This window comes from Lolium perenne, chromosome 5, assembly GCF_019359855.2.
Source record: "Lolium perenne isolate Kyuss_39 chromosome 5, Kyuss_2.0, whole genome shotgun sequence".
NCBI lineage: Eukaryota > Viridiplantae > Streptophyta > Magnoliopsida > Poales > Poaceae > Lolium > Lolium perenne.
The window spans coordinates 36,907,765-36,932,032 of NC_067248.2; the positions used below are offsets into that span (position 1 = coordinate 36,907,765).

The following is a 24,268-nucleotide window of genomic DNA, read 5'->3' on the forward strand; positions in this document are numbered from 1 at the left end:
CTGGTATCCGAGTTTCTCCGTACACGTAACCTAATCGTGTTCGGCATCCAGAGTTTTATTTGGACTCCTCCACCCTGGTCTCCAGGTAGAAGTTGTCGAGAAACCAGGTATAGTAGTTGTACGTATATATAGTACTCCGTAAATAAACAGACGGAGGACCCTGACCTCGGGATCGTGTTTTGTTTTCTCGCGTTCCATAGTCGTTGGCTAACTCTCATGGCGGAAGGGGGCTGGGATGAGCTCCCGGACGATGTCGTCCAACAAATCGACGGGCGCCTTCCATGCCCGCTCGACCGCGTCTTCATGGCCGCCTGCTGCAAGTCGTGGCGCACAGCTCCCGTCGGGCCGCCCGCGCGTTCCCTCCCCTGCCTCATCCTCCCGCTCGTCCGAGGGCCGTCCGTCGCCTGCATCCTGGGCGGCGGCGCCCTGCACGGCCTCGACCTTCCGGCAGACGCGCGTCGCGCCCGTTTCTTCGGCTCCTACGAGGGCATGTGGGCGTTCGTGGCACTCCGCCGAAGAGACGGGCACGTGCTGCTGAACGTCCGCACCGGCGAGCGCATCCCGCTGCCGGACATCGAGTTCGGGAAAATCACGAGGTTCCGCCGCGCGGTTTACGACGAGAACGGAGCCATCCAGACGTTCAGATGGGCGGGGATCGGGGGCCCTCGCCGTCCCGTCATGATGCTCGCCGCGACCCTCTCTCGCGCGCCAGCGGTTGACGACGAGGAGTGCGTCGCCGGCGCCATACTCAACGTGCTCGGACCGGAAGGCCGCGTCAACCACTGGCGCTACGTCTGCTTCTGGCGCCTGGGCTCGCAGATGGCCATCCAGGCACAAGAGGTCAGCACCCATGTTGGGTGGTCGCCGCAAGACATCGCCTACTTCGACGGCCGCTTCTACGTGCTGACCAAGGGCGAGCACCTCCGGACCTACACCGTGCTTAACGAACCGGATCCGAACCGGGAGGGAGTGGATAATTTTCACGCCAAGTTGTGCAACCTCTACCACACCGGCCGCGGCCACAAGCCAGACGACGCAGTACGCCGCGCCGGATATCTCGTCGTCTCCCGCGGCCAGCTCCTGATGGTGGTCAAGGAGTGGATGCCCGACGACGGTGCCACCTCCTGCATCCGGCTCTTTGCGCTTACTCCGGCTGTCGTCCTACTCCACGATGATCCAGACTCCTCTCTCGCTTGGACTGCGGTAGAAAGCCTCGATGGCCGGCTGCTCGTCGTCGGCCCCGGCTGCTCGAGGGCATACGAGTGCGCCCACTTCCCATCCGGCTGCATTCAGGAGGGTGTATACTTTCTCGACGACCGCACCTACTACAACTACACCTTCTTCGCGCCCTACTTCCCCGAGCAGAGTAGTCCTGACGAGTTTAGCTGCACCGATAATGGCAGGTGCCGCCTGCTGCCGGCTCGCCCCGAGCATTGCTTCCCCATGAAGCCCGGGGAAAGCTCCATCTCCACTTACTCGCCGCCGGTCTGGCTCCTACCTTGAACCTGTACTGCGTGATGGACGACACGGCACAAGATTAATGCTCTCTACATCGTCTACAATTTGACAAGCGCATAAGATCTAGTGTGCATATACGATAGCATACTCATACTTGCTACTCCCTCCGTTTCAAATTAGTTATCCTAGGTTTGGTTAGATTTTGTCTAGATACCATTGTATTTAACGCGTTTCAGTGTGCGGGTTTGTTTATTTTATTCATAATATTATATTATTCCACTCCTTCCGATTCATATTAATTAACTTAATTTTGATTAGACATGGATGTATCTAGTTAACAAACACATCTTGATACATATGTATCTAAGTAAATTTGAGTTAATTAATTTGAATTGGAGAGTACACAAGAAAAGTGTATGTATAAGTTTCTTACATAATATAAATGTCTGATTTTTTAAATCAATCTTACAAATATGTTTTACCCAATTTCTATTACGTGCTGGGTCTCCGTCTCGTCTTAGCTGGTGACCACTCGTGTCTACCGTCCGATCAAAATCAGACGGTCCGCTCTCCTCCGCGCTAACGTCCAAATTATTACCGACGAGGACGCCCGCACGCGTCGGCTACTCCCCTTCTTCCTCGCTCCGAAACTGCTCCGGATTTCTCTCTTCTCCCCTTGCGCTGCTCCGATTCTTCTCCAAATCCATGGCAGATCTTCTCCCCTAAATCGTTGCGCCGCCGATCTCGTCGTCGGGGGAGCCGCCGGGCTGCTCTGGTGAGCAGAATCTGTGTCGAGGACACGGGGATCGTCTCGCCCGTCGGCTCGATTTCGTCCCATTCGAGGTGGAGAGGAGGCGTCTGCGACGGCGTCTTGTTCTGCGTCGAGCCCGCGTCGATCCAAAGGTGGTACTCTGTTAGTGCTTCGATTTCGCACCCCGGCCCCTCTTACGTGGTTCGATTTTGTCCGATAGCTAGAGCTGTTCGTCCCATTTGAGGTGGAGAGGAGGCGTCTGTGACGGTGACTTGTTCTGCGTCGAGCCCGCCTCGGTCCACAGCTGGTACGCTGGTGAGTGCTTCGATTTCGCTCCCCTGGCCCCTCTTACTTGCTTCGATTTTGTTCCGATAGCTAGAGCTGTTCGTCCGCCTTGATGATTTTGTCTGTGGCGGAGATTTTTTTGGTCGTATCCCCGTTGATTTTGTGGAGGAAACTCATCGGCGGCTTGGCATAGTTTGCATTACTCCCACTGGTTTGTTTGATTCGCACCCGGATCATGTCGATTTTGATGATTAGTATCCCGATTTGCACTTGTACTGTTTGTTCATTGTCATACGTAGCACGACAAGTTTCGAGTTATCGTAGTAGTACTAGTAGCATATTGATTTGATGTACTAGCAATAGTAGAATCTCGTATTTCATCCTACGCCCCACAGATGGCTGTTATGTAGTTTTGAGTAGCTCAAGTTTTTTTGTGATGTACACTTGAGTAGTTCAAGTTGCTGTGATGAAATCCAATGTTTGCTGTGATTTTTTTTGAGTAGGTTTAAGTTGCTCTGATGAAATCCAATGTTGATGTGCTGTAATCCAATGTAGTTTTCAGTTGTTTTTGTCATTGATATTTGGATGTATATTCATGAAGTCATCAAGGTTGTAGGAAGATTTCTTCTTATTTTTTTTGATGGGTGGATGTGTTTAAGTGTTGTTGCATGTATTTTGTAATACTGTGGGTGTATAAAACTTTATTAACATGTTGTTTTGTATCTCCATTTTTAAGTCAGCAAAGGTTATAGGAGATTTGACTTACCCTTTTTGATGTATAATTATACACTGTGGGTGTATAAAACTTCATTAACATGTTGTGGTTTTGTATCTGCATTTTTCAAGTTATCAATGTTACAGAGAAAGATTTACTTACCCTTTGGATGTATATTTAAATACTGTTGGGTGTATAAAATTGAGGCTACAGAGAAATATTTTGAGTTATCCAATAAGCTTACAGAGAAATTTTTGAGTTACCCTTTGGATGTATTTTTAAATACTGTTGGCTGTATAAAACTTAGAAACATGTTGTGTTTTTCTATCTGCATTTTCAAATCAGCAATGTTACAGAGAAATATTGAGTTACCCTTTTGGATGTATATTTAAATACTGTTGGGTGTATAAAACTTAGAAACATTTTGTGTCTTCTATCTGCATTTTCAAGTCAGCAATGTTACAGACAAATATTGAGTTACCCTTTGTATGTATATTTAAATACTGTTGGCTGTATATTTTAAAATATTTGAGTTACCCTTTGAGTTCTTCTTAGCATATCTGTTTTTGCAGTTAATTATGCTGCTGCTATTTGTAGATATTCCATGGGTTCTCATTAATTGCTGAGATGTTCTTCCAACATACAATTTTAAAATTCTGGCTTGTAGCATGTAGATATACCACTATATCTATAATTCATACATATTTTTTGACTGCTATTTTTTTTGTTTTTTCAGGGTTTTTATTCTGGATCATTTTGTTTTCTGTCATCTATTAGGTTGCAATGAAACCTGTAATCCCACTCGTAAGAAATCTGTCCCACCGCATGCATGTTTTTTTATGTATATTTTGTTTTATATCATGGTGATTAGGTAATTATTGCTTTTCTACTTTTCTGTATGTTGCAGAAACATTCTAAAACTCCAAAGAGCCGTCAGAAGATTTCTAAATTCAAGAGGATGAAGGAGAGGTTATAGTATAAAAATGTATCTCAGGGTGTGCAAAAAGAACCAGTACCATTGCAGACTGTTCCTCCTTCCGATGAGCCCCCTTTCAATGTGCCAGAGCATCCAATACACGATGAGGAAAAGTCAGAAGAAGAGGACAATGTTGTTGAGAAGAAGGTTTTTTCTTAAACTCCCTTTTTTGTTTTCTACTCTATGCTTCCCCTTTCTCATTTCTTTTTTTTTTACTTCTGCATGCTGTAAATGGGTGTTGTTTCTCATGCTACTACATTTTTGCTGCAGAATAATTTATTCAACTGTTCTTCTCCAATGAAGGTTGTTAGGGTTTGCAAAGGAATGACATCTAAGCAGCGTTCTTTGATCAGAGGAGCAGATTTTGGTGCCATCCTTAGTATGAAGTGTTCAAAGTTAATCCCAGAGTTATGCAGATTCCTAATGGAACACTTTGATCCAGTGGATTGTGTTCTAGATTTTGGTGAAAGGGGGAAAATCCCAGTCAATGTTCAGTCGGTTGTGAGTGTGATGGCAGTACCCATGGGTACACACCCTGTCCCGTACAAGCCAAACATTGATGCAACAAGTTCTGTGCTAGAGATGATGGGGATCAACAATGGGAGGCAACCAACCTTATCAGAGGTGGAGAAGCAGTTGGAACGTAGCTATCCCGCTGATGATGCTTACTTGAGGAAGTTCATTATCTTCCTTATGTCTTCTGTTTTTGCTCCTACAACTGGAATTTATGTTAGCCCAAAGTGTTATCCAGCGGTGATTAACATAGAAGCAATCCGAAGGTTGAACTGGGCAAGATTTATTATCGACATCCTCATTAAGACCGCAAACGCCAAAGGAAAAAAACTGGTTTAAAGCTTGCATGCCATACCTAATGGTGAGTTCCTTCATTTCTGGTTTAACTTTTTTCTATTCTTCTTTTTCTTGTATGTTGGTACATTTTCTTATAAGACATAATCATTTTTTGTTTTTCTACATTGTTTCTGTAGGTTCTGTATGTAGATTCACTTGAAACAGACGCTGTTGATTTGCCACCTGGACCTCGCATTTCTGTTTGGACTAACCAGTTAATAAGGCATGTCGTAGATTTGGATACCAACACTGATGGATCATTTGGAAAACTACCGGTACTGCCCATTGTTTCTTTTAATGCTTTTCAAATTTTTTTGGTTTTCCAAAGTATGAACTGGTTATCCTAATAAATATACATTGGCTTTTGTAAATAGTTTATTCTTTGTACTTTTGCATATGGTGCCATTAAATGATGTTCATCATTTTTTAGAATAGCATGTTTGAATTTACATACCAAGCTTTTATTCTAAAAAATTTGTGTAACTGCCACAGCTCAAGGCTTGCTTTAGGAACAAGACTGTCCTTTTCAATAATGACCCATCTGCTATAGACATGTTCATCAGATGTCATGCACCAGAATCTCCTAATGAAGAAGTAAGTTACTGGTTTTTCTTCTTTCCATTTTGACATGAAATGTATGTAGTTAATATGAGTGCACAAGTTTCTAATCTTTTTTCCATTCTCTTTTCAGCTTTTTTTCAACAGAAATTGGTACAGTACAGAGAAGCTGTCATAAACATGTGCAGTGCGTTTGAGGATGGCTTAGCTCAGTTTATCAGGTCCTTTGCTCCGAATCAAGTAAAAGAAGGCAATCCTGATCTTCACCAGGTAGGTGAAGATGTTGATAAAACGAGCAAGCACAAACGCCCTAGGAGAGTTACAAAAGTGCAACAAAGTGTCAGAGACGACGGAGTCAATGAGGACCAGATGGAAGGTGAAGCAAATCCAAGAGTCAATGAGGTAAAATCCAAGAAAAGGAAACCTGATGACAGATTTATTGCTGCGGGACGACCTAAGAAGAAGAAGATTAAAGTGTCTGTCGTAAGTGAAGATTGTCATGACGAAGGGCCCGCAGTTGTTTATGAAGAGAAAGCATCAGATGGTCAAAGTGTTGTCATTACATGTAACATTTTGGCTGAAGATGATCAGACACGCAACAAAGAAGCTGATGAAAAAGGACATCTGATTGGTCAAAGTGTTGACAGTACATGTAACATGTTTGCTGAAGATGGTCAGACACTCAACAAAGATGCTACTGATGAAGGCACTGTGAACATTGAAGATCTTGTTCAAGCCAGCGAGGAAGTACTTCCTATAGTGCCTGTGGAGACAGAAGTATCTCTTCCGCATACAAGCATGGTTGATGCATTGAGGATTCTTCAAGTATACGGTACTGGATCTCAATCAAGCACTGAAATTCCACCAGTCCATATCATTGGAGAAGGCATGCAAGTGGAGCAAGAGGATGAGACAAGCAATGGTTCTGCTCAACTGAAAACAAAGACGAGTAGATCTGTTTCATTTTCAGACCACGTGCAGGTTACTCCAGTTGCAAGGAGGCCTGTAACAAGATCAATGTCTCCTTTGAAATCTCCACTTCTTAAGGAAGATGTCAAAAATACTGCTCCTAGCCCAAGAAGGCTTGCAAGGTTTGCTACTGCTGAAGCACGAGCTAGTGCTAGTTCGACGAAGCATTCTAATTCTCCTCCATCTGCTTCAAAGTCTTTCAGAAACATGTCCAAGAACTTGTCTGTCGATCTTGGAAATGCAGAAACTCCAGAATCAGAACATCAGAGGAAGGTTAGAGAGTTGGCTGAACATTGCCCATCTTTTGATCTCGGTTTCAGTCCTGGGGAGCAGACAGTGATTGAGAATGTAACTCCTGAGCTCATAGTTCCTGAGCAGACGGTAGATGTCCAGTACGTTGAAACAGTACAAAAGGATCAAGATTCTCAGGTGGATGAAGTTATTGTCATTTCTAGCAATGATAGCGGTGACTCCCTTGACAAGATTTTTGCTTCAATTGAGATGCCAACCTCAGGAGGAAAAGCCATTAACTTGCAGAATTCATCTGGTGCTTCACCTACAACTCCTGGTAGTTCCACACCCATTCCTCAAACAAAAAGGATTTTGAAGCTAGGACCTCAACAGAAATCACCATTTGTTGCAAACGATAAGAAGCCTTCCGTTCCTGATACGTCTCCGACGTATCGATAATTTCTTATGTTCCATGCCACATTATTGATGTTATCTACATGTTTTATGCACACTTTATGTCATATTCGTGCATTTCCGGAACTAACCTATTAACAAGATGCCGAAGTGCCAGTTCCTGTTTTCTGCTGTTTTTGGTTTCAGAAATCCTAGTAACGAAATATTCTCGGAATTGGACGAAATCAACGCCCAGGTTCCTATTTTGCCCGGAAGCATCCAGAACACCCGAGAGCCACCAGGGAGGGGGCACAGGCCCACCAAACCCTAGGCCAGCGCGGCCAGGGGGGGCCCGCGCCACCCTATGGTGTGGGCACCCCTTCGACCCTCCGACTCCGATTCTTCGCCTATTTAAGCCATCGTGACCTAAAACTTCGACACCGCTTGACGAAACTCCAGAAAGACTCCAGGGGCGCCGCCACATCGCGAAACTCCAATTCGGGGGACAGAAGTCGCTGTTCCGGCACCCTGCCGGGACGGGGAATTGCCCCCGGAGCCATCTCCACCGCCGTCTTCACCGCCATCTTCACCGCCATCGCTGCCTCCATGATGAGGAGGGAGTAATCCACCCCCGAGGCTGAGGGCTCCGCTGTAGCTATGTGGTTCATCTCTCTCCCATGTACCTCAATACAATAATCTCATGAGCTGCTTTACATGATTGAGATTCATATGAGTTTTGTATCACTACTATCTATGTGCTACTCTAGCAAAGTTATTAAACTAGTTCTATTCCTCCTGCACGATGTAATGGTGACAGTGTGTGCATCCGTGTTAGTACTTGGTTTAGTCTTTTGATCTATCTTACACTATAAGGTTACTTAAATATGAACACTAATTGTGGAGCTTGTTAACTCCGGCATTGAGGGTTCGTGTAATCCTACGCAATGTGTTCATCATCCAACAAAAGTGTAGAGTATGCATTTATCTATTCTGTTATGTGATCAATGTTGAGAGTGTCCACTAGTGAAAGTGTAATCCCTAGGCCTTGTTCCTAAATACTGCTATCGCTGCTTGTTTACTGTTTTACTGTGTTACTACTGCTGCAATACCACCACCATCAACTACACGCCAGCAAGCTATTTTCTGGCACCGTTGCTACTGCTCATATATATTCATACCACCTGTATTTCACTATCTCTTCGCCGAACTAGTGCACCTATTAGGTGTGTTGGGGACACAAGAGACTTCTTGCTTTGTGGTTGCAGGGTTGCATGAGAGGGATATCTTTGACCTCTTCCTCCCTGAGTTCGATAAACCTTGGGTGATCCACTTAAGGGAAAACTTGCTGCTGTTCTACAAACCTCTGCTCTTGGAGGCCCAACACCGTCTCTGAGGAAAGGAGGGGGAACGTAGACATCAAGCTATTTTCTGGCGCCGTTGCCGGGGAGGAAAGGTAAAAGGTACTCACACTCCGGATCTCGGCTACTAAGCTATTTCCCGGCGCTGTAAGTACTCGAAGCTATTTCCTTTAGATCCTGCAATTGCAACTTTTTGTTTCTTGTTTACACTAGTTTGGCATAATGGACAAGAATGAGCTTCTATTTCTGTTCCCTGATTTAAAACATGGATTGTTTGATGCGAAAATTAAAAAACCTATGGAATCTTATTCGCATGCTGGTAGTAATATTAGTATGAACGCTTTTAACACCATTGTTGACAATAATATAGAAAGTTCTAAGCTTGGGGAAGCTGGTTTTCATGATCTTTTTAGTCCCCCAAGCATTGAGGAGAAAATTTTCTTTGATGATACTTTGCCTCCTATTTATGATGATTATAATGATATTGGTCTTTTAGTGCCACCTACTATGGAGAGTAAATTTTGTTGTGATTATACTATGCCTCCTACACTTGATGAGAATAATAATGATAGCTACTTTGTTGAATTTGCTCCCACTACAACTAATAAAACTGATTATGCTTATGTCGGGAGTAGTAATAATTTTATGTATGAGACTCATGATAAGAATGCTTTATGTGATAGTTATATTGTTGAGTTTGCTCATGATGCTACTGAAAGTTATTATGAGAGAGGAAAATATGGTTGTAGAAATTTTCATGTTACTAAAATGCCTCTCTATGTGCTGAAATTTTTGAAGCTACACTTGTTTTATCTTCTTATGCTTGTTACTTTGCTCTTCATGAACTTGTTTATTTACAAGATTCCTTTTCATAGGAAGCATTTTAGACTTAAATGTGTTTTGTATTTTTGCCTCTTGATGCTCTCTTTCGCTTCAAATACTATTTCTTGCGAGTGCATCATTAAAACTGCTGAGCCCATCTTAATGGCTATAAAGAAAAGAACTTCTTGGGAGATAACCCATATGTTATTTTGCTACAGTACTTTGTTTTATATTTGTGTCTTGGAAGTTGTTTACTACTGTAGCAACCTCTCCTTATCTTAGTTTTGTGTTTTGTTGTGCCAAGTGAAGCCTCTAATCGAAGGTTGATACTAGATTTGGATTTCTGCGCAGAAACAGACTTCTATCTGTCACGAATCTGGGCTGTTTTCTCTGTAGAAAAATCAGAAAAATATGCCAATTTACGTGCGTGTTCCTCAGATATGTACGCAACTTTCGTTAGTTTTGAGTTTTCTGATCTGAGCAACGGAAGTATTTATTAGAAATTCGTCTTTACGGACTGTTCTGTTTTGACAGATTCTGCCTTTTATTTCGCATTGCTTCTTTCGCTGTGTTGGGTGGATTTCCTTGTTCCATTACCTTCCAGTAGCTTTGAGCAATGTCCAGAAGTGTTAAGAATGATTGTGTCACCTCTGAACATGAGAGTTTTTGATTATGTACTAACCCCTCTAATGAAGGTTATGAGAAGTTTGGTGTGAAGGAAGTTTTCAAGGGTCAAGAGAGGAGGATGATATACTATGATCAAGAAGAGTGAAAGCTCTAAGCTTGGGGATGCCCCGGTGGTTCACCCCTGCATATATCAAGAAGACTCAAGCGTCTAAGCTTGGGGATGCCCAAGGCATCCCCTTCTTCATCGACAAATTATCAGGTTCCTTCTCTTGAAACTATATTTTTATTCGGTCACATCTTATGTGCTTTACTTGGAGCGTCTGTATGCTTTTATTTTTGTTTGTGTTTGAATAAATTGGATTACATCATGCTTGTGTGGGAGAGAGACACGCTCCGCTGTTGCATATGAACACATGTGTTCTTAGCTCATAATATTCATGGCGAAGTTCTTCGTTAAATTGTTATATGGTTGGAATTGGAAAATGATACATGTAGTAATTTGCTATAATGTCTTGGGTAATGTGATACTTGGCAATTGTTGTGCTCATGATTAAGCTCTTGCATCATATGCTTTGCACCCATTAATGAAGAAATACATAGAGCATGCTAAAATTTGGTTTGCATATTTGGTCTCTCTAAGGTCTAGATAATTTCTAGTATTGAGTTTGAACAACAAGGAAGACGGTGTAGAGTCTTATAATGTTTACAATATGTCTTTTATGTGAGTTTTCCTGCACCGGTTCATCCTTGTGTTTGTTTCAAATAACCTTGCTAGCCTAAACCTTGTATCGAGAGGGAATACTTCTCATGCATCCAAAATACTTGAGCCAACCATTATGCCATTTGTGTCCACCATACCTACCTACTACATGGTATTTTCCGCCATTCCAAAGTAAATTGCTTGAGTGCTACCTTTAAAATTCCATCATTCACCTTTGCAATATATAGCTCATGGGACAAAATAGCCTTAAAAACTATTGTGGTATTGAATATGTAATTATGCACTTTATCTCTTATTAAGTTGCTTGTTGTGCGATAACCATGTTCACTAGGGACGCCATCAACTACTCTTTGTTGAATTTCATGTGAGTTGCTATGCATGTCCGTCTTGTCTGAAGTAAGAGAGATCTACCACCTTATGGTTAAGCATGCATATTGTTAGAGAAGAGCATTGGGCCGCTAACTAAAGCCATGATCCATGGTGGAAGTTTCAGTTTTGGACATATATCCTCAATCTCATATGAGAAAATTATTAATTTTTGTTACATGCTTATGCATAAAAGAGGAGTCCATTATCTGTTGTCTATGTTGTCCCGGTATGGATGTCTAAGTTGAGAATAATCAATAGCGAGAAATCCAATGCGAGCTTTCTCCTTAGACCTTTGTACAGGCGGCATAGAGGTACCCCTTTGTGACACTTGGTTAAAACATGTGCATTGTGATGATCCGGTAGTCCAAGCTAATTAGGACAAGGTGCGGACACTATTAGTACACTATGCATGAGGCTTGCAACTTATAAGATATAATTTATATGATACATATGCTTTATTACTACCGTTGACAAAATTGTTTCATGTTTTCAAAATCAAAGCTCTAGCACAAATATAGCAATCGATGCTTTTCCTCTATGGAGGACCATTCTTTTACTTTCAATGTTGAGTCAGTTCACCTATTTCTCTCCACCTCAAGAAGCAAACACTTGTGTGAACTGTGCATTGATTCCTACATACTTGCTTATTGCACTTATTATATTACTCTATGTTGACAATATCAATGAGATATACATGTTATAAGTTGAAAGCAACCGCTGAAACTTAATCTTCTTTTGTGTTGCTTCAATGCCTTTACTATGAATTATTGCTTTATGAGTTAACTCTTATGCAAGACTTAATTGATGCTTGTCTTGAAGTGCTATTCATGAAAAGTCTTTGCTTTATGATTCACTTGTTTACTCATGTCATATACATTGTTTCGATCGCTGCATTCACTACATATGCTTTACAAATAGTATGATCAAGGTTATGATGGCATGTCACTCCAGAAATTATCTTTGTTATCGTTTTACCTGCTCGGGACGAGCAGAACTAAGCTTGGGGATGCTGATACGTCTCCGACGTATCGATAATTTCTTATGTTCCATGCCACATTATTGATGTTATCTACATGTTTTATGCACACTTTATGTCATATTCGTGCATTTTCTGGAACTAACCTATTAACAAGATGCCGAAGTGCCAGTTCCTGTTTTCTGCTGTTTTTGGTTTCAGAAATCCTAGTAACGAAATATTCTCGGAATTGGACGAAATCAACGCCCAGGTTCCTATTTTGCCCGGAAGCATCCAGAACACCCGAGAGCCACCAGGGAGGGGGCACAGGCCCACCAAACCCTAGGCCGGCGCGGCCAGGGGGGGCCCGCGCCACCCTATGGTGTGGGCACCCCTTCGACCCTCCGACTCCGATTCTTCGCCTATTTAAGCCGTCGTGACCTAAAACTTCGACACCGCTTGACGAAACTCCAGAAAGACTCCAGGGGCGCCGCCACATCGCGAAACTCCAATTTGGGGGACAGAAGTCGCTGTTCCGGCACCCTGCCGGGACAGGGAATTGCCCCCGGAGCCATCTCCACCGCCGTCTTCACCGCCATCTTCACCGCCATCGCTGCCTCCATGATGAGGAGGGAGTAATCCACCCCCGAGGCTGAGGGCTCCGCTGTAGCTATGTGGTTCATCTCTCTCCCATGTACCTCAATACAATAATCTCATGAGCTGCTTTACATGATTGAGATTCATATGAGTTTTGTATCACTACTATCTATGTGCTACTCTAGCAAAGTTATTAAAGTAGTTCTATTCCTCCTGCATGATGTAATGATGACAGTGTGTGCATCCGTGTTAGTACTTGGTTTAGTCTTTTGATCTATCTTACACTATAAGGTTACTTAAATATGAACACTAATTGTGGAGCTTGTTAACTCCGGCATTGAGGGTTCGTGTAATCCTACGCAATGTGTTCATCATCCAACAAAAGTGTAGAGTATGCATTTATCTATTCTGTTATGTGATCAATGTTGAGAGTGTCCACTAGTGAAAGTGTAATCCCTAGGCCTTGTTCCTAAATACTGCTATCGCTGCTTGTTTACTGTTTTACTGTGTTACTACTGCTGCAATACCACCACCATCAACTACACGCCAGCAAGCTATTTTCTGGCACCGTTGCTACTGCTCATATATATTCATACCACCTGTATTTCACTATCTCTTCGCCGAACTAGTGCACCTATTAGGTGTGTTGGGGACACAAGAGACTTCTTGCTTTGTGGTTGCAGGGTTGCATGAGAGGGATATCTTTGACCTCTTCCTCCCTGAGTTCGATAAACCTTGGGTGATCCACTTAAGGGAAAACTTGCTGCTGTTCTACAAACCTCTGCTCTTGGAGGCCCAACACTGTCTACAGGAAAGGAGGGGGAACGTAGACATCAGTTCCCAAATCAGATACTGAGTTATACAACAAGGTATGCATGTATGGAGGCAGAACTAAAGATAAGTTAAATGAAGAAAGGATTATTGACTATGGAAATTTCTTTGTTCAACTCCGCGATTTGTCAGACTCAGTCAAGCCAGGAGGTTGGCTAAGCAACACAACCTGCGAGATCGCATTGCAAGTGCTTTCTGCAGACATGGCCAAGCAGAAAAAATTCGTTATGCCTCTTATGATTGCGGTTAGTAAAATCATTTACACTTAAAATGCTTCTTTTTTTGTATTTCCTGGATATGTATTTCTTCTGCTCTCTTTTAACCTGTCCCTTTTTATACTTTATAACTAGCAGGGTTACCCGCGCATTTGCGCGGCTAGATTCATATTTATTTTATTGTATTTGCGTAAAGTACATGTAAAAGTTATTGAGTTTGTAGTAAAAATACCTTATACGTAAAAACTCATATTGCATTGTAGTGAAGAACGGATATTGTAGTGTTGATTTTTGCATGGTAAATTTGTTATAGAAAACTTTATATAGAGTTCTGCTATCTACCTACTACTGTGGTACTTAGATAAATTAAATGCTAATGGGCCTGATATTGCAAAGCACTGATGTTGCTATTTCCAAACCCTGGTGAAATAAAGATGCCTCATTTCAAAATTGTCAATTTTTTTTTTTTGCTTCATTTCAAAAGTTGGATATTATAATTTTCTTGTGGAATAAGAAGCCTTCGTACCTTACTGAAAGGAAAATCGTAATCTTTTGTTAGGTATTTAACCAAACAGGATCTTCCAGTTCGTATAGAACATATCACTAAAATACCGATAGGGCTAAGTGGAACGAAAAGGATTTTCCATGAGTAAGTGATTGTCTGATAATAGGATTGTTGTGGCAGATACAATTTAAATGGCTGGAACTCCTGCTTTTAAGTTTAGAAAATAAATGATAATAAAATTGTGCAGAAAATTATAATACTTATTACAGCAGTACAAATAAAATAAATGTTGCAATACCAAAGTTGCATCATCCAAAATGGCTCCTCAATGTTAACATCACTACAACATACTGCAAATACATATAGTCTTGTTTTCTGACACGTCTTGGATTATAATTGTTTGATGCATGGCACTCCGTAAGAGTATCAAATTGAATATAACACCAGATATATGTGATTGTTTCTGCTCTCTAATAACACCAGATACAACCAAGAAAAGGACATACATGAGAGAAAATGCCGTGGCTGTCTTTCTTTGGTTGTCATGGCTGGTCACTGTTTCACGGGTCCATAACATGTTTTTTCTTCATTCCTTAAATTTCTCCAGCAGCTGAAATACAAACAATGCAAAACTATTTTATCTTTACATAGCAAGCTAGATTGTTGACCCATAACAGAAAGTTCTGATCAGGGTTTATGAAGCAATTGCCATGGACCTGACAATATTTCTTTGTATAGTAATAACTGGCACAAACAATTTTATCACTAAAGTTATATCAGCCATAATGGTTCCAAAACGGTCTATAAAGGCATAATTTCTAATTCTTTGACAATAGTTGCACAATGGCAAAGCATTGTCATCAGCTATGAATACATTGTATGGTAGTAGTATGCTGTACTGAAGCTTAATACAATATGATGGAAATCAGAAAGCAATAATCGAGAGAAGCATGGAGTAAGAATTTTTATTTTTATTATGTACTAATAGTCTAAGTGAACACACTTTTGGGAATGAGATGTTGACAGTTGTAAACCTGAACGCACATAAAGAAGATTAGACGTATTCAAGAAATATATAGTTCAGCTTTATGGCTGGAGACAATGTGGAGTAAATATTAAAATACTGGAAAACATATTATGTTCATAGGTGTCTGCATAGTGAAAGGTATAGATACATTGTTCATCCACGCTATAATCCTGTTGTAGAGACCTAGATATGAAGAACCACCCTTGTATGATTTAGCCGATCGCTAATATCCGTGCAACAATGAAGGGAAAGATTTAGTAAGGTGACTCTTCATGATATAAATTTTTCAAAGTTTATGCAATAGTGGGAAAAAAATTTAGATTCATCTCAAGGTACGTTCCTGGAAAAGGATGGCTGTGAATTAACCGGAGACACACTATTACCAAATCACCAGGCATACCCGGCAGTTAACTTGTAAAAAAATTCTAAAGGAATATGGATAATTTTCGTAAGATCAAAGATGGACATCCAAGATAACCTTGTCATACAGTCCGATTAGCATTTCTCAAACTCCCCGAAAGTGTGCTTTCTCTTCTCATCTTAGACCGGATCGTCTACCAAGATTTAGATGGTAAAAACTGGCCAAGACCTCCACGCCGCCATCCATCGGGTATGTCCACCTCCACGTTGGTGATATCCACTGATCCGTCCATTTCATATTATTTGGATATATGTATCAGTATTTGAATCGTAGTATTTTTCCAAAAAAAAAAATCTCCAAGTAGAGATTACAGAAAAACCCAGCTACCAAAATCATTTCAAGCAGACTTCAGAGTCACTGATTTTTTATATATAAAAGCTTTATTTCTTCTTGCAAAAGGTTATCTATAAGACAGCCCTTTCATTAGATGACTATCACACACCTTGTCTGGCAAAGGTTAATTTTTTTAGCTAATGCTTCCAGAAATAACATTTATCAAGGTTTCAACATACATATCTATTTTACGCATCAATCATATGATATACAAAACTAAATTGCACAGAAGCAACAACATCTGATATGTATTCCAAAACCAAGCCACATAAAAAGGAAAAAAAACATTAGATCTAGCACCATATTTGCCATCAATCTTACTGAAACTTTCAAAACCATGTGGACGAAAGCTGCTTATAAATAGTAAGCACCATTAGATAGCATTTTTAGTTTATAGAAATTTAGAAAATCCATAAGCCTATACATAGACTGCGAAAAGATCAGAGAGCTCTGACCTGTATGAAACTCCTCATAATTCTTTAGGAGAGATGCCAATAAAGCTATGTTATATGGAATGTAATGCAGGGAAGCTGTTAGATCTGAAAAAACAAAGTTGTATTAAGCACTTAGAATTGTTTTTTTATAATTCCAACTGTAAGCAGGGACTGCAAAAAATTTAGATGCGTGCAAAATTTGGGATGCTTTCAACTGAATTAGAGCAGACATGCAGTTAAAAATCTAATCCTTTTGCCTCGGCTCCTTCAGACAACCTGAAGAAAGGGATAACATTAGTAAATTTTTTGCTGCATATACTTTGTTGGCAAGAGCAAAAAAATGCAGCATAGTTAGTATCCAATAATACCAGGATCGATTTTAGCACATAGGTACAAAGATTCATCTCTCTACTTCTTTATGTGCGAAAGCCATAACTGTAAGATCAAGTAGCTAGACCCCTACCATCCATGCAGCTGAACCGTCCAAGGTTATGGTTATACCATCAGTGGAGGCGTGGAGCCATGTGGTGACGCGAGACAGTCAACACATTGAGCAACTTCGTATTTGATTAGATAATACAGAGGGCATTGCTTACCTGAGATTTGATCAGTCACCAGTATTGCACGAATCAATCGGACGGTTCTCAGGATGGCTTCTCAGGATGTAGCCTGGAAAAGGCCAAACGGAGCGACATCACGTGAGAATCAGTGGTAGAACAGTCGGAATGGCGAAAGATCGGAAATTTCTAGAAACAGCAAGTTCGGAATTATTGAGTTTACTTAAAATTGATTAATAATCAATCCCTGGGAGCTCCGGCGAGCGATCGAGATATCATAGCTCGGATCATACAGTCGCTCGTGAACTCCAAAAGGGAACTCCCTCCCTGCAAGATCGGCAAATAAATAGAAAAAGACTGCCGGATCGGATTACTTGCCCCAGCGACCAGCATATCGAAAAGTATAGAAACAATTCGAAGTTGTCTTCCCAAGATTTCGGCCACCGCAGATGGTTCGCAAGTCCGTGACTGTCGATTGACGCCTGATCTCACGAAACCCCTCTGATCATTCATCTTGATGCAGCCAAGAGCCGGATGAGTGGAGGGGCGGCGCAAGGCTTCTAGGTGTTGTACAGTTGGCGAAAGAACCCAAAGAGGTTCAACCCTAGGTGGCCTGTTTGCACGTATAGAAAATATATTCTGTATCTCTGAGGGGCTATGGTTTCGCTAATAGTTTTTCTTTAATCTGAACCGTTTCCGTTTAGCGGCTTAATCTAAGCCATTAGTTGTCTTGTGTTTTAATAATATAATAGATAGATAGATGGTGTGCAGACTAAACTAAGGAGTGCAACCAACTGTCTTTAGATAGGACTGTTAGAAAAGCTTTCGAGTGTTCACCTACGCACCGCCTAGACCACAAAGATATGGTACGTTCTATCTCTTTTTTAGCTTTTTTGCTTCCTCTATTTTTCTCTTTTTTAAAAAGCTTCTTTGAAACATGCTTACTGCTTATGGGTGCATCTTTATACAATAATAAGATTCAACATGTAACTAAAAAACTTATTAGCAATACATGATTCAAAGAGTTAGAACATCCATTGGAAGTAATTTTTACAATTTTTCCTCAAATATTACATGTTTCTGTGTTTCTACGGATATGTTCCTGCTACGGTTATGTTCCTGATCCTACTTTTTCTATTCTACTACAACTGTACAGATTATGTTTTTAGTTCTTCAAGATTTGACACCTGAAATCAAGAAAATGACTGGGCACTACTATCTTATTGTGTTGAACCTGACGTCTGGGAGGTTCGAAGTGATGGACTCACTAAGGCGTGAGGGTGACAAAGCGCTGATGGCTGATGCTCACCTTATCATTGGAAGTATCAAGCATTTGTGGGCAACAAACTATAGCGAATCAAAAATCGACATCTCGAAATACAAAACAGTGCACATAACTACACCAAGGCAATTGACTACGTAAGGACTAGTTTCTTTTGCATTTCCAATTCTACATTTTCCTAATTATTCATGGTTTTTTTTAGTTGACATATGCATTTTCCAATTTTTTTATGTTTCCAAGGTATGAATGCGGGTTCTTCATGCTCAAGTTCATTGAGTGTTGGAATGGGAGAAGGATGGCAGCAATTAACCCATCAGACATGCCTGCGCTTAGGAAGATATTCCTGAAGAAATGGATGGATTATGTCGAGAACAGGATTGACTGGGAGGAACTTCTCTTCCCAGTAAGGAAGTGTTGATCTTCATCTTGATGATAGGGAGCCAGGTAATAATGTCTGAAGAATAGAATGAGTATTCTGTTGTCTATTTTTTTGTATGACAGCTGTTGATAAGTTTATTTTTCTGTCTGTTTTTCTACACTCTGTTATATATATATACATATGTTTGCTTGTATTTTTCTGATACAATTTGTTTGATTGCATGTGTTTTTATACATCCCTAAGACAAATCCTGAATGTGCTTACAAAGTGCATATGCTAACAGTAAGCACATGGACAGCAGTTCAACACTTTTTGCATTCTCTTATTACATCATGAAGCACATGCATGTAAAATTATCATGCCACCTACCACCACAGTAAGTTTGACGTCAACACAAAGCTAAGTTCATTACAACTTAAATCATAAACGAAACAACTTTGCATTTTTCAATAAGCTAGACCATGTCACGGAATAAATCGATTTCCTTTGATTCTGGTCCTGGCGTTATCTTATCTTTGCATGTAGCCGCAGTGTGCTGGATTGACCCACATACACTGCATTTCACAACCTTTGTAGCCTTCAGGTGCAGTCCAGATTTCTTCCTCTTTTCAGCTGGACGACCTTGTTTAGCAATATAAACCGGATCTTCAACATGGTCAAACTTTGAAGAATTCCCTTGCCCATCGTCACCTACATTTTCTACATCTGGTTCCTCATCAAAAGATGGAGCAGCCTGTTTTTTCTTCTTCCTCTTTGCAGATTCAGAAGCTTTCATTTCCAACAACTCTTTCTCCAAAGCTAGCATGTATTTATCTGCAATGGCTTTCCCTTTTTCTGATGTTGATGCCATTCTTGCTACTCTAGTGTAGTCATTGCATAGAGTGTCGTAACGCAACTGCTGCCTTTCTTTGTTATTCATCTTCCTGCCCACTGGCTGCTTAGGCAAGTCCATTTTTTCCTCCACAATGTTTTCCTCCTGTACTCTCCACATGTCTAGTATGTATTTCTCTGGAATTTTGTTAATACAACCCAATTGCACCATTACTCTGAATATATGACAGCAAAGCAATCCATCCCTACTGAACTTGCAGCACTCGCAGCTGTAAGTTTCAGTTTCGACATTAGCCTCAACTTGGTAGCTCCTACTACCATAGCCATAGACGTAGGCTTTAATTGGGAGGACATCATAACTTTGGCCACCAATAAGTTGCACATTGTAGGATGTCACTTTACGAAGCTCAGCCCTGAGACGCAAGTATATGGGTCGCGTATAAACCTTCAGTGCTTGCTCTTCAATAGGGTAGTCACCCCACACCCTAAAAGTCTTATCTTCATCCAAAAACTCGACTGAATCCTCCGCTACATTAATTTTCTCTTGCAACTTCAAGTATTGTTCAAAGAAGTGATGCAGACTGTAGTGAGGGTTACTGTATGTTTTCAGAACAGCATTAAACCCCTCACTCCGGGCGGTAGTTTGTAGGAACGGGAAGAAGCGATCCTTGAAGTAAGCTGGGACAAAAGTTGCTCTCAAGTGATACAAATCAGCAAGATGTGTGTTGTCCGCTACATTGTGTTTGTGAAGCATATCTGCCCACCTTGTTTCGAATTCATCAACTGACATGCTGTAGTCAATAATTGCATTCAACTCTTGCCTTAGCTCTTCATGTTTTGACAAGAAATTTCCCAAAACTGCCTGCGCATTCTGCATAATGTGCCACCTACGGTTTCTGTGGCAACAGTTTGGAAATTCAGCGAGAATTGCAGATCTCATCGCTGCATCTTGGTCAGTAATGAAGTTTTGGGGATGGAGGCCGCCCATTGCTTCAAGAAACTCTTGAAAGAGCCACACAAAACTCTCCACATTTTCATTTTTTAGGAAACCACAACCTAGCTGGATGCTCTGACAATACCTATTGATCCCAATGAACGGCGCAAACGGCATATTGTACATGTTTGTCATGTACGTGGTGTCAAATGAGAGACAGTCGTTGTAGTTCTTGTATGCAGCTATTGCTGGCCCATCAACCCAAAATATGCGGTCAACCTTATCAGCATGATTTGTATGCAAGTTGAAGTAGAAATCTGGGTCATCCTTTTTTATCCTTGCAAAGTGAGAAAGCAGCTTTGACATGTCCTTGATTGTTTGATCTTCATTAATGGTAGCCACGAAATTGCTAACAGACTTGCTATCATAGGGTACATTGGCCAGACCACCATAGACTTCTCCCATGATCCTCATTACCCTTCCAGCAGAGAGATTCACCTTATGCAAGAGCTTGACAAAGTCCCTTTCTTCCTTGGGAATTCCTTTATGAGACCTTAAATATTTCTTCAAAGAGAACTTCTTTATCATACTGTGATTGTGCTCTTCAATGAAATATGTTACATGCCACTTTGTACGTTTCCTTTTGATCCTTAGCCTAGCCTTGCATTCAGTTTTCTTAGTGAGGCTTTTGTTCCGCTGCCTAACCGGTGCCGCTTCTTGCATGTTAATGTCTTCATTCTTGCCATTCTTGTTGCAAACGAACATCTGTTTGTCCTTCTGACCATCAAGTGTAAAGTTCTTGGATGTACTACACTTGATGGAGAATCCAAGCTTCTTAGCATATCTGTTGTAATGCATCTTCGCTTCATCCCATGAATCGAAAATCATGCCAGGATATGGTGTTTGCACTTCAGTTTGGCTTACTGGAGTTGATTGGACTTCATCATCATCGTCACCTCCCGAATCATCAGTAGAAAGTGTTTCACCTGTTATAGGGTGTGTGTTAGCGGATGCACCAATGTTGCTACCACTAGCATGCTTGCTCTGTCCAGAACTTGCACCAATGTTGCTACCACTTGCATGCTTGCTTTGTTCAGAACTTTTTGTTACATCTGCATTGCTCGAGGTTCTTGCGGTGTTCACTGGTGTATGTTCTTTTTGCAAATCGTCAAACACACTGACATCTTCGGGTATTGGCTCATTCAGATCTAGTAATCCAGGAGCATACTCTGGATCCATAACCTGTCAGTAGGAACCTAAATGTTAGCATTTTCTTGCAGGAATGTATTTTTAAACTCGACAGTTAGGCCATATGACAGTAGCTGTGTTGTTCTTCACTTAGTTGATCATGTTTTGCATGTGCTACTACTATCACTTTTTGTTTGAAAAATGGCATGAAAGCATGTAATTATATGGGACAGCACATACGGCTAACAAAGCATTTTTTATACAAGCATATACTGTCAGTTCATTTTTTATGTAGAAACTTGAAATTTATACATACAGGACAAAAAATCAACTTGTACTACTGACTACTTTATCATTTTACTGCTTCTGTATAAATGGAACTTGAAATTTAAACATACAAAACACAGAAGCAGCCATGTAGTACTGTCTTCCTCATAATGCTGTCTACTGTATATTTTGTTAATTGCACATGTTTTCTGTCCAGCTTGTATAGTCACTTATCTATCTTTTTTTCATTTAACTACACAGGGAATTTCAAGATGGACAACTTGCTGTAGTTTCCTACCAGTATTGCATGATGCTATGGTTCCAATGGATTCAAGAGATGTTTTGTCATGATGCTATGTTTTGTCAGCAAGAAAACTACATGTACTCAAGCAGAAACTCTTTCATTTCCTACTTCTGGTTCACCCAACCATGCAACTGAAAGTGCATTTTCCAGAAACTTTCTCATCTAGTTCTAGGCACCAACTTTTTCTACTTGTTGTTCTGGATCTATATGCTATCTCTACTATGAAGCATGCAGATGACATGTGTTTATATGCATGGTTTGATACAACTATCCATTTTCTTGTTTTGTTTTTGCATCCTATTATGCATCAACTTTTACTTTTGCATGTATATTTTTTCGAAATCTGCATCTCCCCTGTGTTTTTCTGTTGAATCTGCATGATCTGGGGCTATCCCATGAAAGTTCTGTTGAATCTGCATGATCCAGATGTACTTTCTTGCTGGTAAAAGCAGAGCATTGGGGAATTGGAGGGAGAGCATTGGGGAATTGGAGGGAGAGGGGCAGGGGTGAAGTTAGAGTCTGTTTACCTCTTGATTTGTTGTTTTCCAGAGAGTTGTTCTTCAGATCTGTTCTTCAGATGTACTTTTCTTTTGATCAACTTGAGGCAGCAAGGTGTGCAGCCATGGAGCTTGGGGAAGAACTGGCCTGGTGGCTGGAGGAAGAACAGGTAGACGAGAGGGAGAGGTAGGTTGGGAAGAACTGGGCTCTGCCCTTGTTTTGGATTGGTCCATTCACGAACTGGGCTTTAAATGTAATTTTTCTTGTCTGTATACTTGTGGTCCCACCTTTTCTCGTCCTGTTCTGATGGGCCAAGTCAACAATTTCGGCTGGAACAAAAGAGGAAAGAAAACTTTCCGTTTTTGGAAAGGTTACCGAGACCACACCCAAAACCGGAAAAAAGTGGGTTCCGACAGGGGGGTCACTCCCTAAGGCAATACGGTGCTATAGCACTGTATAGCCACGTCCAAGACAGCATAATCTAATAATTGCGTGGGCACTGTCTGGTCTTACAGAGTGCTCCCTCGTTTGCTCCGTCCGATCTGGATCGCGTGGTCCTGGCCTTCCCTCGTGTAGTGGCGCGTTCCGACAAAACAATTCTGGACTGGGTCTCGAATTCCCCTCTCCTTCCTTCACCTTGGGCTCTCGTCCATCCCACCTCAACTCCGTCGATTCTCCCTCGTCGGCGGCAAGCGATCCGGTGGAAAGACGAATCAAGCGGCCGGTGGTGGTCGGCGTTCGTTGTTCGTAGCGGCCGGTGGTGCTGCATCAGCGAGGCGCGTCAGGGGCCATCTTCTAGTGCGCCGAGTGTCGATGCGTCCGATTCGACCGGGCTGAGAGGAGATACCGTCGAAGATCATTGTCGGGGAGGTTCTACATCAACACCTACCATCCTCTGTTTCTCAATTTTGTGAGGTGAGCACCCTAATCGATTCCCATCATGGTAGTTGCTTCGTAGTTTTGCTCTGGCGATTTTGAGATCTGAGCTGCGCTGATTTTTATTTTTGGTTTCGCTTAGTGGTTATGGAACGCTCCACAGGTTCTCCCGGATGTGTGATTTGTCTTGCAGATGATATGTTGGTCCAGATTTGTTAGGTAATTAATTTTGTGAGGCATATGTTACATGAACATTAGCTTCTTAGTAAGCCCGCACGCTGTTCAAGCTAGTGTCAGGTGCAATCCCAACTCAGCCCGCATTTGATTGGTTTTGGATAGGATTGGTTTTGGACAGTTTGGGATCGATGGTTCCGCTGTTATACCAGATGAAGGACATCAGGCGTTCAACCGGGCAAGAGCGTCGTGGTGTTGTTCAGCAAGCTCCCCCTCATAGCAGCCAACTATGATTGCCATCAGATGACTCTCCCGATCCGTGCGGCACTCCTTGATACTTGAGAGAGAGAAGAGACGGTCGGTCAAAATTTCCCCATTCTTCACCTCCCTGAAACACATCTCACTCCTGCACCTCTTCGTCAGATGCGGCGGCTAGCGGCCGAGCACGGAGGCGGCGACCGGCGGCCGAGCGGGGTATCAAGTGGGTGGCGCGGTGCGAGACCGCCGTCGAAGATGCCCTCTAGCCCCGCGAGGCCGGCGCCACCGTCTAGAGATGTAGCAAGCACCTGCCTGCGTGC

The 24,268-nt window shown here is 41.8% G+C and overlaps 2 protein-coding genes and 1 long non-coding RNA gene across 3 annotated transcripts; 2 read left to right on the forward strand and 1 right to left on the reverse strand.

The window, feature by feature from the left end:
- The first annotated feature begins 216 nt into the window (after positions 1 to 216).
- Positions 217 to 1,503, forward strand: LOC127320851 (uncharacterized). Its single transcript, XM_051349937.1, has one exon. It carries the CDS (start codon positions 217 to 219, stop codon positions 1,501 to 1,503), a length of 1,287 nt encoding a protein of 428 aa, XP_051205897.1.
- A 3,673-nt stretch (positions 1,504 to 5,176) lies between these two features.
- Positions 5,177 to 5,866, forward strand: LOC139831239 (uncharacterized). The gene is made up of 3 exons (XR_011745912.1): positions 5,177 to 5,309; positions 5,527 to 5,628; positions 5,740 to 5,866. It is a non-coding gene; the product is annotated as an uncharacterized lncRNA (long non-coding RNA).
- A 13,206-nt stretch (positions 5,867 to 19,072) lies between these two features.
- LOC127320850 (protein FAR1-RELATED SEQUENCE 5-like) lies at positions 19,073 to 21,622 on the reverse strand. The gene has a single exon (XM_051349936.1). It carries the CDS (start codon positions 21,620 to 21,622, stop codon positions 19,073 to 19,075), a length of 2,550 nt encoding a protein of 849 aa, XP_051205896.1.
- Between the last annotated feature and the right edge of the window lie 2,646 nt (positions 21,623 to 24,268).

Excerpts from the sequence above, each read along its gene's own strand:
- LOC127320851 (XM_051349937.1), top strand. The coding sequence starts at position 217 with ATGGCGGAAGGGGGCTGGGATGAGCTCCCGGACGATGTCGTCCAACAA.
- LOC127320850 (XM_051349936.1), bottom strand. The coding sequence starts at position 21,622 with ATGGATCCAGAGTATGCTCCTGGATTACTAGATCTGAATGAGCCAATA.